At 35.0% G+C, this 14,506-nt stretch overlaps 1 protein-coding gene across 7 annotated transcripts in view; it reads right to left on the reverse strand.

Moving 5' to 3' along the window:
- The window catches only part of LOC128676650 (uncharacterized protein), a 23,084-nt gene continuing 8,578 nt past the window's right edge, over positions 1 to 14,506 (reverse strand). The window contains exons 1-10 of one of the 7 annotated variants that reach the window (XM_053756903.1): positions 12,356 to 12,634; positions 10,654 to 10,974; positions 10,300 to 10,431; positions 9,844 to 10,052; positions 9,444 to 9,607; positions 9,165 to 9,248; positions 8,580 to 8,735; positions 7,108 to 7,313; positions 6,600 to 6,812; positions 1 to 5,706 (exon numbers count right to left, since the gene is read on the reverse strand). In XM_053756903.1, the coding sequence (XP_053612878.1) occupies positions 5,344 to 5,706; positions 6,600 to 6,812; positions 7,108 to 7,313; positions 8,580 to 8,735; positions 9,165 to 9,248; positions 9,444 to 9,607; positions 9,844 to 10,052; positions 10,300 to 10,431; positions 10,654 to 10,959 (1,833 nt within the window). In that variant the 5' untranslated portion in view covers positions 10,960 to 10,974; positions 12,356 to 12,634 and the 3' untranslated portion in view covers positions 1 to 5,343. Of the gene's footprint in view, positions 5,707 to 6,599; positions 6,813 to 7,107; positions 7,314 to 8,579; positions 8,736 to 9,164; positions 9,249 to 9,443; positions 9,608 to 9,843; positions 10,053 to 10,299; positions 10,432 to 10,653; positions 10,975 to 12,355; positions 12,635 to 14,506 lie in introns of those variants that run through there. The other 6 variants (XM_053756901.1, XM_053756900.1, XM_053756898.1 and 3 more) reach the window with 6 other exon arrangements.

Genomic DNA, 14,506 nt, shown 5'->3' on the forward strand with positions numbered 1-14,506 from the left:
TATAATTTAATTTCCAAACTCTTTCTACTTTACAATATATAATATTTTACATGCGTCTCAATTTATACAAATTACACGACAAGGAATTCGATATGCGACACATTTATTGCTCCTAAAGTTACATCGTTTCAATGGCTTTTATATTTACATGTAGACATTATAAAAAAAATACAAAATTAAATAAATATAATCACAGTTAAACGTCCAATACGTAATACTCTGTAATGCCATAAAATATACCGGTAATTACCAACTAGTTGCGCAGCCCGGTTTCACTTGCTACGTGAAATTTTTGGGAAATATTTTCTTTTTTTAATACCGCCACCAAATATTCTCTATATAGAATACAACTTTTAAAACGATATACATAAACAGATTTAGAAAAAAATTAGGCTTTCCACATTTTTCCATTCTTATTCCAATCTAATCATCTGATTGAATTGGAAAAGTATGCACAGCAATCCAAATTATCTGATTGGAATAATATGGAGAACATCTGATTTTTTTTTCAAGTTGGCCATTTTGTGTACCTGTATAGGCTTTTGAGAGGGGAAAATAGTAATTTTTTGACATGGATTTCTTCGAAAATCTGCTGTGGTACGTCCCATTTTATACAATACTTATTTGGAAGTTGTGATCCTTTTTGGTCGTATTGACAAAAAATTGGCTAGGGCGTTGAAAAAGTCAGCCAGTCTATAAATATTTACCTCGTTATTCATAAAAAAGTTAAATTATAATTTGAGCTTAATAATACCTACTTTGTCTCCTTTGTCTCTGTCAATTTTAAAAATTATGAAGTGCGACAGTGACAAAACATTCTTTAGTTTAAAGTATGCTTTAACTTGTTTTATGAATGTTTAAGGTTATATTTCTACTAATTTCTGGATATATTTAACTTAATAATCGACTCGCGGATTGGACTAACTAAATAACTTATTATTGAAATACTTAGGAGTTAAGTATTCATGCGCATTGTACATCGTCATCATTTATTTACTCAATACATATATACACACATATCAACGTTATATAGTTATATTACTTACATATTTTATGTAAGTTTAGACTAGATGTATTTTAGATATATAATTGATATTAAATTTAATACAGCAACACTGTGATTTTATGACCTTGGCGAGGTGTGTGGTTTCCGCCCTACAATAATACCGTGGATTTCGTACGACGCGATTAAGGACATAAAGCTGAAAGACAGGTAATTGGCAAAAGCTTTCCTACAGAGGGTTGAGGGTGTCCAGTCCTGAATATGAAGACCGCAATTGTTAATAAAAGCTAGTATACTTTTTTTGATCTGTCCATTGACACCGTCGCCCGGCCTAGGCCAAAACGCCCACACATTGTTTTTTTTTTAAGTCTGATACTAATATGTTTTTTTTAAATTACTAGTTGATAAAATATTCTGGTTTCTATCCATGGTCGACCCAAGAGTGTCTAGTCCCATATTAACTACCGCAATCTAGCAATGACTATCGTATTTTACGAGAATTTTATCAGTAAGTATTTAAGCGAAACAACATTTTTGTTTGGAGATCTTCCGAGAAAAATAGATTAGAGTCTTTTAAATTACCTACTTAACTATATAATTACAGCTAAATTTGTATTCACATTAATGCTATTGTAATTTCTAAAAAACGTTGACTATTTATGAGATCACTATGAAAGCCAATCGTGTAAAGAGTTTATCGAATTTGTACAATTATTTCGAGTACTTACGCCAATAAGTATGACAAGGACATACTGAGTATAGTGCATACCTAATTCATTGGAAAATTTACAAAAAATATAAAAAGTGTGCCTTACAATTTGAAAAGGGGTTTAAGACCAATATTTTTGCAGAATGCGATGTGCGGGTATTGTATTTCACTTCTCTCTCACAATCTAATTGATTCGAAGTGAAATGCAGCGAACTAATCACATTGGTTGTGGTTGTCGTTGCGTCACAATCGCGCACTGTGATTGGTTAGCTGCGTCTCACTGCGAATCGACTCGACAGTGAGATGTAGATATCAAACGCACGTCGCTTTAATTCTAAAACGGCTATCCATCTTAATAGAGTATAATAAGTTGGCGAAGAACTTTTTGGGAAGATATTGGGTGGAATGGAAACTCATTATTAATTACAGTTTGCTTATTGCATGAAGTGTAACATCTTTCGACACCCTGGTAATGAGCCATCGCATTTATTATACACTTTATGTTAGACATTTATACCTTTTTTTCTAAATCAAACTGAGAGGAAAGATGTCACACATCAATAACTTGCATTGTTGAAATTGTGTACAAATATTTTGATTAGAGCTATTCAATCTTAAAATACTTAGTGGCATGGTCCATTGTTCTATAAAAATGTAAAAAAATCTACGTAATTTTAAACTAATGTTGCTTATTATCACTATTTCCATTACTGCCTCACAAAAAAATCTTACCTTAACTACTTACTAACTTTTCAAAATATTTTTGTCATAAATTAAAAAAATAATCGCCAATAAAAGATTCCTATGGTGTGCATAAACATTTAACCAGAAAACTTCTTGAAAACTATTATAAATTGATATTACCTAATTTTTTTATTTTTAACCCATTCTTACATGTACTTAGTTTTAATCACTGACACAAAGGAGCATGGGTCGACTGCCGTTACAAATACAACCATTTTTATGTACTAACAAAGTCTCTTACGCTACAGTATATTCTACTATAATAGTAGTTTATTTCATATTCTACTATTGCATTTAATGTCCCACCTATTTAGTGCGAGGCACTGCTATACGAATTACGAACTTATCCCACAGAATAAAGAGATTATTTTGTCTCAATTTATTCTTTGCCTATTACTATTCAATTTTGTAACTTCGATCGTGCTCTGGGGCCTTACTCTGAATTGCGACGACCTACGAAGTTACGTACCGTGCCACCTTTACCATTAATGTCCTATCTAGATGACTTGTAATCCTAGAAGAATAACGCGGTCATATAACATTGCGGTAAATATAACATTGAAGGGGAATACTAATTTTGATGCGCACGCAAATGAAGTTGCGGGTATATCTAGTAAAATGTAATAAGAACTTTGCTATCAAACTGACGGTGACGAGTCACGGTGATGCGATCGCGCGTCGCTGTGTCATCACTTTAAGACAACGGCTGTCGGTTGAGCGTTTGTCATTTATCTTTATTGTTTTTGATTGTAAGTCTAATGTGTCATGAAGTTTAAGTTGGCACAGTGCTGTATATGGTAGTGTCTGTCTGCAATAGAGTAAGTCCCCCTTTTCGCCTTAACAACAAACACAATTCTATTTCTTATCCACATTTAATCAAAGGTTTTGAATACCTATATTTTTAACGGACAATGAAGCATTAACACCAATACAAAATGGACAGACAGTAATGTAAGTATTGCCCGCGCCTGATCGAACCTATGACCTCCAGATGGGTTAGATGGGTTTGCATTTCAATTTATGAACCAATCACGCCATTATGACCCAACGACAACCACACTGCAATGTGATTGGTTCGCTGCGTCTCACTTCGAATCGATTCGATGGTGAGAAGTGAAATGGAAACATACAGCGGCGGACGTGACCACCACGGTAAGGGGTTCGTCAAAAAGTGATACTATAGCTATTATGAAGGAATATGAAGGAGATTTATGCAATATTTTTGCAATATTTGAAAGTCTAGAATTAAATATATATGTATAAGCGTCGAAGCGATATAACTAAATGTGGATAAAATTTAGACCACCCTAAACCTACACTACATCCAACGTTGCAGCGGACATAGCGCTATGCGCAATTTTTTTCAATGCTTATTTTAATGAAGAATATTGTATTAAGTACTATCTCTATTACAATGTTTATGCTTACAGTGAAAACTGGACATTTTAAACATAATCGCATTAATTACGAAGCATGTATAAAATTCGTCCATGATTGAAATTCGGACACGAATAATGTGACCATACGTCCCGTTTTAGGCAGGCCAAAGGCAAATCAATCCAATATACATAACATTTAAGTTTATATCGCGTGTGACAAGAATAAAAAATGGAAACATCTTCGCCTAACCTTAACACACTTTATGCGGGGTCGGTACAGCGTGTACATAGTAAGATGACGAATAAATAAATGTAAATCTCCTTTAATCCCTCTGATATTAACCTAACGTAGACATATCAAAACGTGGTCATATTATCCTCAAATACCATACGTAAATGTATAAAATTACGGTTTACAAACCTACCAATTCATTTCACTGTATTTTCTACATTTAACATTAAATAAATTAAAATATATATATATATATCTGTAGTTTGGCAAAAATAAATACATATACAAAGCATACCGTCAAAAAACTGTCAGTACTAAATTCTGGGTAAGCTACGGATTTTAATATTAATATTAATTAATAGTAATATTAACATTAATATTAATGAATTTTAACATTATGGTCATGGTCAATAGAAACCTATAAAAATTTGGTGTACAAATGATATAATTACATTAACATAGTGTAAATAAAATACCAAGAAGAATAATGACATTTTCCAAAACTAAACCCAGAAAAGAACCTTTTTATCAAGTTCACAAGTTATATTTTAAGTTGACTAACTCTTATTAAGACTAGTTATGTTACCAAATGACTAGATTTCACCCATCCTCGTTATGACTAGATTTTAAGTCTAATTAATAAATAAAGCGGCGTTATAGGATTCTATTAAACGTTTTTTTTAACCTATACATTTTTACATTTATACACAATATCTAGCTTTTACTATGTTAAGTTAATACACGACATTTACACATGTACATTCAATTAATCGTACGATAATTATTTACATATTCAGAAAATTTTAAAAATGAAACACATAAATACGGATGTTGACTAATAATCTTTTATTTCAATTGGAATACATTAATTGGAGAAATATGATAGCACAAATTGGCATTCGTGAATTTATTATTCAAAAAAAGGAAATATATAAATGTTTAAAATTCTAAATTAAACACAGAGCGTGATATGAACATAATATATGACTTCACATGTTCCTAGTACAGTTCCAGGTACATAGATTATTGACCGGCATTTCATATAGATATAAATTTCCTCTGTAGGAGTACTATTTTCATGATTAGTTGTAAACTTTACTAAATTCTGAACACGTACTTAATTAGTCAACATCCCTATTACCGAAACATCACCAATTGACAAAAATATCCTTTTATTTTTTAAATTTTGAACAGTCTAGAACTTTAGCATTATAGTGTCGTCCTGAAAGATGCCTTTGCCGCAGTCGTTAAACGCACCAATAGGAGTGGGCGTGGCTCAGGTGCACAGGCCAGAGTTATCCACTAGAGATCGCGCGAGCGCATCGGCCGCAGCAATATCACTCACTTTGCCTTCAAAATGTCCTCTAACATGGAACATGAATTCAGCTTTGCCAGCGAATTCTTGTCTACACATTAAACAGAGATGGTGCGCGTGTGTGTGTTGTCTTTCAGGCGCGTAATGGGTATTATGTCCATGTGTAGTAAAATATCCCCCGCCACCATTACTCTCATTAACAACAGTCGCAGTGGACACTGAAGCTGTGGCGATTCCATGTCCGTTTAGTATTTGTTGGTTCTGGTTGTGGTGGTGCAGCAGTTGGAGCTTTTCTTGGTTCGATAGGTGCACTTTTTCCTGCTGCTGTAATAAAAAATGTATTAAGATCATGGTAAAGCAAGTATCTACCATGTATCTACCTAAAATTTGTCATCACTGTGTGTAGTAAGGCCTGTCTCATCTCACATCAAAAATTTTCAGTGTAAGTAAGTATATTTCATAAAATATTCAACAAATTTCGAAATATTTAATATACATTTCATGATATACTCCTACTATACGAAATATCTAGCGACATGCGCGCCCAGATTAGATTACTAAAGCCGGATTTGGTCAACACTAGAATCAAATACCTACATACCATATGTCATACCTACATCAATTGGTACGTGGTTTCGAAACCAAATTATATCTACCCATTATATGTATTTGTATATACCTTTCTATATTTTCCCGTGGATGTCTAATGACATCGGCTACATGGAATTTGTAGAAACTATTTTATGGAGTACCTACTAATTCCATGCTCGGTTACGACAGCTGCAACTACAGCATTCCTTCCCAAATATGGTTGACGTCAGGTCGGCATCGCAAAATCACAGATGAAAATTAAATTGTAAGGTTTATTTTTCAAACGGACCCGGAATTTGTGGCTTCACAGCGGAGAATCAAAAACGGAGCACGCTCCAATGAAAAAGAAGAGTAGGCTTGCACCCATTAACGGGTAAAATAAACGCCTATAATGATGACGATGGATTTCCACATAACCTAAAATAAGTATCTAAAACACTATCACATAAGCACGAGAAAATAAAACTGAAGATCAAGAAGCAAATGATTTTATACGAAATTACTTTTGGCTCTTAAATAAAGTCTAGAATAAACAAAGTTTGAAGAAGTCTCAGACGCTGATCTACAAAACGTAACAGAATCCACAACAGATACTTAACGTCTATAATCAGTTCAAATGTTCATACCAAAATCTCTCTGATGTCTACCTGATGCTGTGTAGCTTGCATCTTATCCTGTATCAACTTGTTGTCGGGCAGATGTGACTTGGCGTGAGCACTCCATTCGTCTCTGGTCGCGAATAACCTCCCGCAAAGTTCACAAGACCATGAAACCACCATACCCGCGGTGGCGGCGGCTACAGCTGCAGATGCTGCACTTGTGTGGACTAAATTTGTGTTCTGGAACGATCATTATGTTTGGATAAGATTATATAACAAAATTTGCCTATTCTTTGTATTCCTATTGAGACATCCCCGCTGTGAGTGATATTTGGATGACTTTCCAGTCATCGACATATGGAACTTTCTGCTCCGCTGTTCCTACATCATTATTTCTTTTAGCGGAGAAATTAAGGTCATTCTCTTTTTTATATTTATACCTTTTCTATTTTGCAGTCGTTTATGTTCTTTGGCTACATTCAATATGTAAATCTCACTTGAAATGTGAAAAAATATTTAATTTTACTCAAGTTACCGTGAAAGTATGTCCGGGTACTTGGCACACTTGTATCGACTGTTGATGTGAATGTTGTTGTTGTTGCTGCTGCTGTTGTTGTTGTTGTTGCTGCTGCTGCTGCTGTTGTTGTTGTTGTTGCTGCGCCGCGGCCGCTATTTCTGCTTGACTTGGCTTCGTGTCTTCTTGTTTTGTTAGTTGAGGCTTTACGTCGTCTAGTTTTAAAGCTGTAATTGTACCTGTTATTTAGTTTTGAATAAAGAAAACAGATGAAATGATGTGAGTGATAGGATTTTCATAATGGCTTTAAGATCGAGAACATAACTGATTAAAAAATATATAAGGAGTCCTGTTTGATGTTTTAAAATGTACGTGGTTAATTTATTTATGATTGTTTTAACCTTTTCAAGGTATCAATACACAAAATTCGTATTCATAAACAATTTAGAAATAATTAGAAAACAAAATGTATATTTAGGAACGATTTAAATATATTTTCCAACATTGAAAGTATTAAAAAAAAATGCATATCTATGGCTAATAAAGTACGTAATAAAGTGATGTGCCAAAATTAAAAGTGGCTTAGCATAAATATTCATTGAACGGATAATGCGTTGGAATGATGAATTTGGGAAATCATATATTTCGATATTCATTGAAGTTTTTTTTATACCGCATTTTTATTATGGATGCAAACCAGAGCATTTTTGATACAAGATTCATCAAACTTATTTTTGCCCGCAGCTTTGCCCGCGGTTATCTATGTTTGACCTTGTCTCATTAACTATATCTATACCAAATTTCGTAAAAATCGGCCTAGCGGTTTAGCCGTAAAAGCGTACACTGACAGAAAGACAGACGGTGTTTTAATAATTGTTAAAAATTTTATCTAACTCTTTTCTATGTTCGCAATCTCCCTATCATCTGAGCGTGTTTCTGGTTTCTTCTCAGCCATTGAGTGTTGGAGCCTAGGGCTACTTTTTCGTCTCCATTTCACTCGGTCGTCATCCCTAGTTGTCAGACCATTGCCACGCATATCATCCTTGACGACATCAAGCCAGCATTTCTTGGGTTTACCCCTTCCTCCTGGGTCAAACGGGAGCGGCATAGCCATACATTTGATGTCTATGTACCTTTTCTATGTTAGTTCGCAATATGAGTGAATAAATGAGGGAAGTTAAATGTAATGGTTTTGATTTATGCCACACTCAAAGACGTTATTTAATTCTATTTAATCTGAACCTTCTGTTATATAGATATAAGTATCACTATTAAATACGGCTCTGAGTGCGGTTAGTGCGCGGCCCGATTGCTCCGTCCTCATTGTTTGTTTTGACGTCCGTCGACGGATCAATGCAGAATTGCATGGAGTTTCGACGTACGTCAACTCACGTGTAAACTTGTGTAAAATGAAGAACAACGTGCTACGTCAACGCAACGGAGCAATAGAGCCGGGGCCTTAAAATAGGAAGAAAATAATGAAGAACAATTACTTTTGAGAAGCAACTCACGTGGTATGGATATCGTTCTCTTGCCCAGCGGCGCGATGTTGGACGGCGTGATGTGCTTCAGTTTGTTCATGTGGAGCACTAGCTTGTCTCGTCTGGCAAATGCCTTGTTGCATACTTCGCAAACATAGGGCTTCTCCCCTGTGGAGAACAAATCAATGTGTTCAAAGAGTTAGACACATGTGAATCGAAAGGTGATTTCTGACTCATGTATTGTGGTTTTCATCGATCACTTGCCTTGATAATTTACCATCTGAAGTATGGCAAGGGTAATTGCAAACTACTCCAATAATATTGCCAAGAAAGTCGTGATTTAAATCAAAATCAATATCAAAATCAAATCATTTATTCAGAAATTAGGCCTTCACAGGCACTTTTTCACGTCATAATCTAAATTAAATGATGTTTACCAAAGCTACAAACTACTAGCATTTCGGAACGACCACTGCTGAGAAGAAATGCCGAAAGAAACTCATTCAAACAGTGTTGGTCCCTATTATGCCAGAAGGGCTTACCATTTTTTAAATATAAATTTATTTTAAATATAAATGGATGTTGATGTAGACTAACCTGTGTGTATCCTCATATGAATAGTCAACTTGTCTTTGCGTGCTAAACCTTTCCCGCAAACAGTGCATTCAAACGCTTTGCTTCCTGAAACGAGCATTAATTTAAAATTTAATTTGACAAAACAAATAGTGTGAACACTTCTAGAAACTCTGGGGTCAAAGTCAAAAATATTTTTATTATGAATTAGCACTATACAATTGTCATAATTCTATGAGCCTACAAACTACTTGACGTCTGGATATACGATTTCATTATTATCATATACTTAATCTTTCTTACCTTCATTAGTAGAACTGGTAGGTTTCATGGCAGGGTGTTTCCTCACAACAGTGCCCTGTAGAGCTTTTAGTCGTGTTCCAGGATGCATTGAGCCACCTTCTGCATAGGGTTCCGTGAATGGTATCAGATTTGGTCTTGGAATACTGTTTGTTACATCTGGTGACCTGAATAAGAATGGAATGTTTATGTTGATAATAAGACAAATAGGGTCTAAGTTGATTTCTGGAGAAATCAAAGCTAATTAATTACCTATATTATTTTTAACTACACATTTATCTTTCTAAGTGGATCTAAAAATGCAACAAATTCGATGGTGTATAAAGATCTTTTTGCCGAAATATTAATTCCGTTTGGAACAATAGAAACTTAGGGTGAAGTTATATTGCAGGTTTGTCCTCACCAGTTACCAAGGCTCTGCAAAACTCGTACACCGCCTTCGAATCCCATCCCGACGTCGTCTGGCACCGTGAAGGTGCTATCTGGCCCTCCCGTGCTCGAGCTGACTTGGGGCACTTTGATGGGGGAGGTGATGGTCGCATAATGGTGTTGCGTGGAACTGACGGTGGGGGGCGACGGGTGGCCTTGGTGCGCGTTGTTGTTTTGTGCTTGCTAGACACGAAATTAAAAGTTATAATGATCTTTCGCGTGTTTCGAGTTGTATTACTTGCATTAGAGGTTGTGATGCCGCAAAACGGGACGGACGGTATCAGCATCCTCGTTATCCTGCCGCGTCTGTCTGTCTGTTCGCGATATACTCAAAAACTACTCCACGGATTCAATTGTTTTCAAGAGTTAATTTTTTAAAAATAGGAACGTCGACAGCTAAAAGTAGTCACAAAAAAATTCAGTTACTTACTTGCATTTCTTGGTGATGTCTTGACGCATTGTTTGTGTTATTTGTTTGATGTTGCTGCTGTTGTTGTTGTTGCTGTTGCTGCTGCTGTTGTTGTTGTTGCTGCTGTTGTTGTGCTTGCGCTTGTTGTACTTGCTATTGAAAGAATTTGCAAAATAATTCAAAATTTTCTGTTCCAAATTTTGATTACTAAATTTAATAGTAATTTTGGCAAATTAGGCAAGTTCATTAACTGGGAGATGTAAATAAATTAATTGCACCCTTAAAGTTTGATACCTTTAGAGTCAAAGGATATTTATGTAATTATAAATCTAATGCTTAATATTTAAAAAATAAAGAAATATGAATTTTCCTTACCAGTTTAAAACTTACTTGTTGCTGCACTTGTTGTTGTACCTGTTGTTGTTGTTGTTGTTGCTGCTGTTGTTGTTGTTGTTGCTGCTGCTGTTGTTGCTGTTGCTGCTGTTGTTGCTGTTGCTGCTGTTGTTGTTGCTGCTGCTGCTGTTGTTGCTGCTGCTGTTGTTGTTGTTGCTGTTGTTGTTGTTGTTGTTGCTGTTGTTGTTGTTCCCGACGGGCAGCCGCCGCCGCTTGAGCCATATGTTGTTGTACAGCTACATGAGCCTCAAGATATGCTGTTTTTTGAGCTTCCGTCATTTTATCCATGTTCACTGTTCCGTCCTACAAAAAAAGAGATAAGTATTTTAAGATCTTTTGTCTATTTGTTAGTAAGTTCGTTTGTTTGAACGCTATCATTTCTTTCTATGAGCGAGTAGTTATCGATAAGTAGTAAATGACGTTTGTAATAAGAGAAATAAGCAAAGGTCGGAATAAAATTACAACAGAAAGGGGAGCCATCGATAGCAGAATTAGAAGTATACATTTTTAAAATTAGCGTTGCGCAGAATGTTTCCCTTCTAGGGAGTCTTGGGATGTCTTTAGTGTGGTAGGGAGGGCCCCGGGCGCCTCCCCAGGTCATCGACCTCGGAGAAAGTGAGAGGCGCTGTCAGCCGATAGCCCCTAGACTTTCGTTCCGTGACACGTTTCGCCCTAAACATAATTGCCCAAAATCAACGCGGGTTGAATGAACTTTCGGGGAAACGTTTGCTATTCTCTAGTTCAATGACTTACGAATATGGGGTGCATTGATATTTTGTTTCGTGGATGAAAGATGTCTTTGCTCTCGCTTTGCTATCAGTATAAGGTAGCTCTATTCGAATCACTCAATAATGGACGGTATTTTTTAAAAGACCCCGTAAAAATATTTTTGGAAATTAAATTGTGATTCTTAAGAATAAACTAAAGACGAGAGACAATACAAAGTCAAACAAATTTTACCAGTCGGGCTGAATGTACGTTTTATGGCTGAGATTTTACAATGATATTTGTTTAGAAGGGGAAACCGTGCGGGCGAAGCCTAATCTATTTATCTACATGCAAATTAATACGCTTTTTCATGTCAAATTTTGAATTATATTGTATTTCATAAAAAGATCTCAACTAGCCAGTCATGAAATTGTTCAAAATAAAAATTTGAAATTGTACACAATTGTCAATTGAAAATCTTTAAACTCGGTTTCTATACCTATAGATATATTTTGCATTAAAATTTTAAATATTATAACAACATTGTTTGGGGCTGCAGATAAGGGGAGGGGGATTATCACGCACTGATTAAAAGCAAACTAGGGGGTTACCAAACAAGGTAGGGTAGTTGGAGTAGTGACTGGATAGTCGTTTGTTTTGACAGTAGGATCGTACATCGTTTTTTTAAGAAATCAAGATAAATTATCACTATACTATAAAAAAATATATACTATAATGGTAACTAAGTAAAATACTTTTGCTCAGATGTAGATTTTGAAATGTTACAAGATTGCACGCGGCAAAGTATGATGAATGCAAAGGGGGACATTTTTTATTTATTACGGATACATATTTCGATTTTTTTCTATATATCAATAAAGTTCTTGTAATAAAAAATATATAAGTAGGTACGATAATATTTTTTCCTTTTCTAAAATTGTAAAATTCTAAATAATTTAAATTCTGTATGACTTACTATAAAATCCTATAGTTTCTTCGAATTCAGGAGCATTGTGTCACAAGAATATTAATCTTTATACATAACACATTAGAAACCACAGGTTGTTTCACTTCAGAGATATAAACAATAACACAAAATTACCAGGCGCACATAAAATTACGAGAGCCGTTAATATATTGTCTCATATAAAAGAGGTAAAATTCTTGTAAAGCCGATACAAAACTACCAGGCACTCATGAGTTTCCGAGAGTTGTTTACATGGAAGACTGGCGTCAGACTAGCGAGGCGGGCGGCCTCCCGCGGCCCTATGCACGGCGAAGGGCCGATGCAACCGCCAAGTCAAGTGCATCGATCCACTTTTCTTACACCTGAGGGAGGAAGGAGGTCTATCCCACACGGAAAAAACGTCTGGCTTACACAGCCAATCAATGCCGGCTTGTGTGCAAGCCAATCCAGTTCGTTAGTAGAAAAAACTTGGTAGATGGAATTCTTTGAGTAAACATTTTAAAAGGTATTTGAATAACAGTTTCATTCTCATCAACAGAATCGGTCCAACGAAGTTTATCTTTGTATAGCAGTTTGGCCGTAGTTATCATAAATGCGAAAGTGGTTTGTTTATTTGCTACCAGCTCGTCAGATTTTATCTATTTAGTACTTGTTTATTTATTTGGTAGGACACAAAACAGATTTAAGTATAATATAAATCCGTTTAGATGTACATTTAAATTGTAATCGAAACATATGCCAAACAAGGCTTAACTTAAAGTTTAGTATCTGCTCAATCGATCTACTTGAAATTTTTTAAATTATATTAGGTATGGACATACCTCAACCCGATAAAAGTAGTTTCCATGTGAGACCGCGGATAAAATCTAATGTTATATAGTTTACTAGCTTATACCCGCAGCTTCAAGCGCGTGAATTTCCCACGTGAAATATATAAACCTTCGGGAATCAATTGTCTAAAAAGCAGTGAAAACTTCATCTAAATCCGTTACATGATTTAAAAGAAGAAAGCTTAGAAACACTATTGGTGTCGACTTTGTTTTAGATTATGTAGTGCGATCTTGACGTGTTTACACTTCCCCGTTTTATTTTTTCAAATTGTGAAGTTACAAACACGTCTAGACTAAAACCCCATGGTTTTCCATCCCGAAATAGTATGCCTGCACTGACACCCCCTGAATGGGGCCTGCGTTGCCCCCGCGGGGAGGCTAGGATCCTTCACCCTGCTAGGTCAGGGTTACCGAGCCCCCCCCAGACCTTGGATGCGTGCAACGTCACTATGTGGAACAGCTAGGGGCATAGCCATCTTATCGTAACGTATCGATATATCATTTGAAATGTGCTTTTAATTTTTTTTTTTTTTAATTACTTGTTTGATGTATTAACCTAGAATCGCCGTGGATTTGATTTGTCATCTTTGATTTTTTTTGAGGCTTTTATTTGTCTAATTAAAATATAGTAATTTAATTTATTCGATTCCTATGCTGGTCTATATACTAGCGAAATTAAAACATAGAACGTGCCAGTTGCAGCAATGCCCGACAAGGTGGTTCTGGTTCAAAACGCCGAAAAACTTTTATTATTACGACACTTTTATTGAAACGATGCATTGGAGAAATACGTTTCGTCATATAAAACGTTTTTAAGTATTGAACTATCTATGAAAGTAATAATTTATTACTTTCATAGATAGTTCAATACTTAAAACTATTGAATTGATAGTTCAATACTTAAAACTATTGAATTGATAGTTCAATACTTAAAACTATTGAATTGATAGTTCAATACTTAAAACTATTGAATTGATAGTTCAATACTTAAAACTATTGAATTGATAGTTCAATACTTAAAACTATTGAATTGATAGTTCAATACTTAAAACTATTGAATTGATAGTTCAATACTTAAAACTATTGAATTGATAGTTCAATACTTAAAACTATTGAATTGATAGTTCAATACTTAAAACTATTGAATTGATAGTTCAATACTTAAAACTATTGAATTGATAGTTCAATACTTAAAACTATTGAATTGATAGTTCAATACTTAAAACTATTGAATTGATAGTTCAATACTTAAAACGTTTTATATGACCAAACGTATTTCTCCAATGCATCGTTTCAACTAAACACTTTAATTAGTACGTACACGTAAGTA

Source organism: Plodia interpunctella, chromosome 16 (assembly GCF_027563975.2).
Source record: "Plodia interpunctella isolate USDA-ARS_2022_Savannah chromosome 16, ilPloInte3.2, whole genome shotgun sequence".
Classification (NCBI taxonomy): Eukaryota; Metazoa; Arthropoda; class Insecta; order Lepidoptera; family Pyralidae; genus Plodia; species Plodia interpunctella.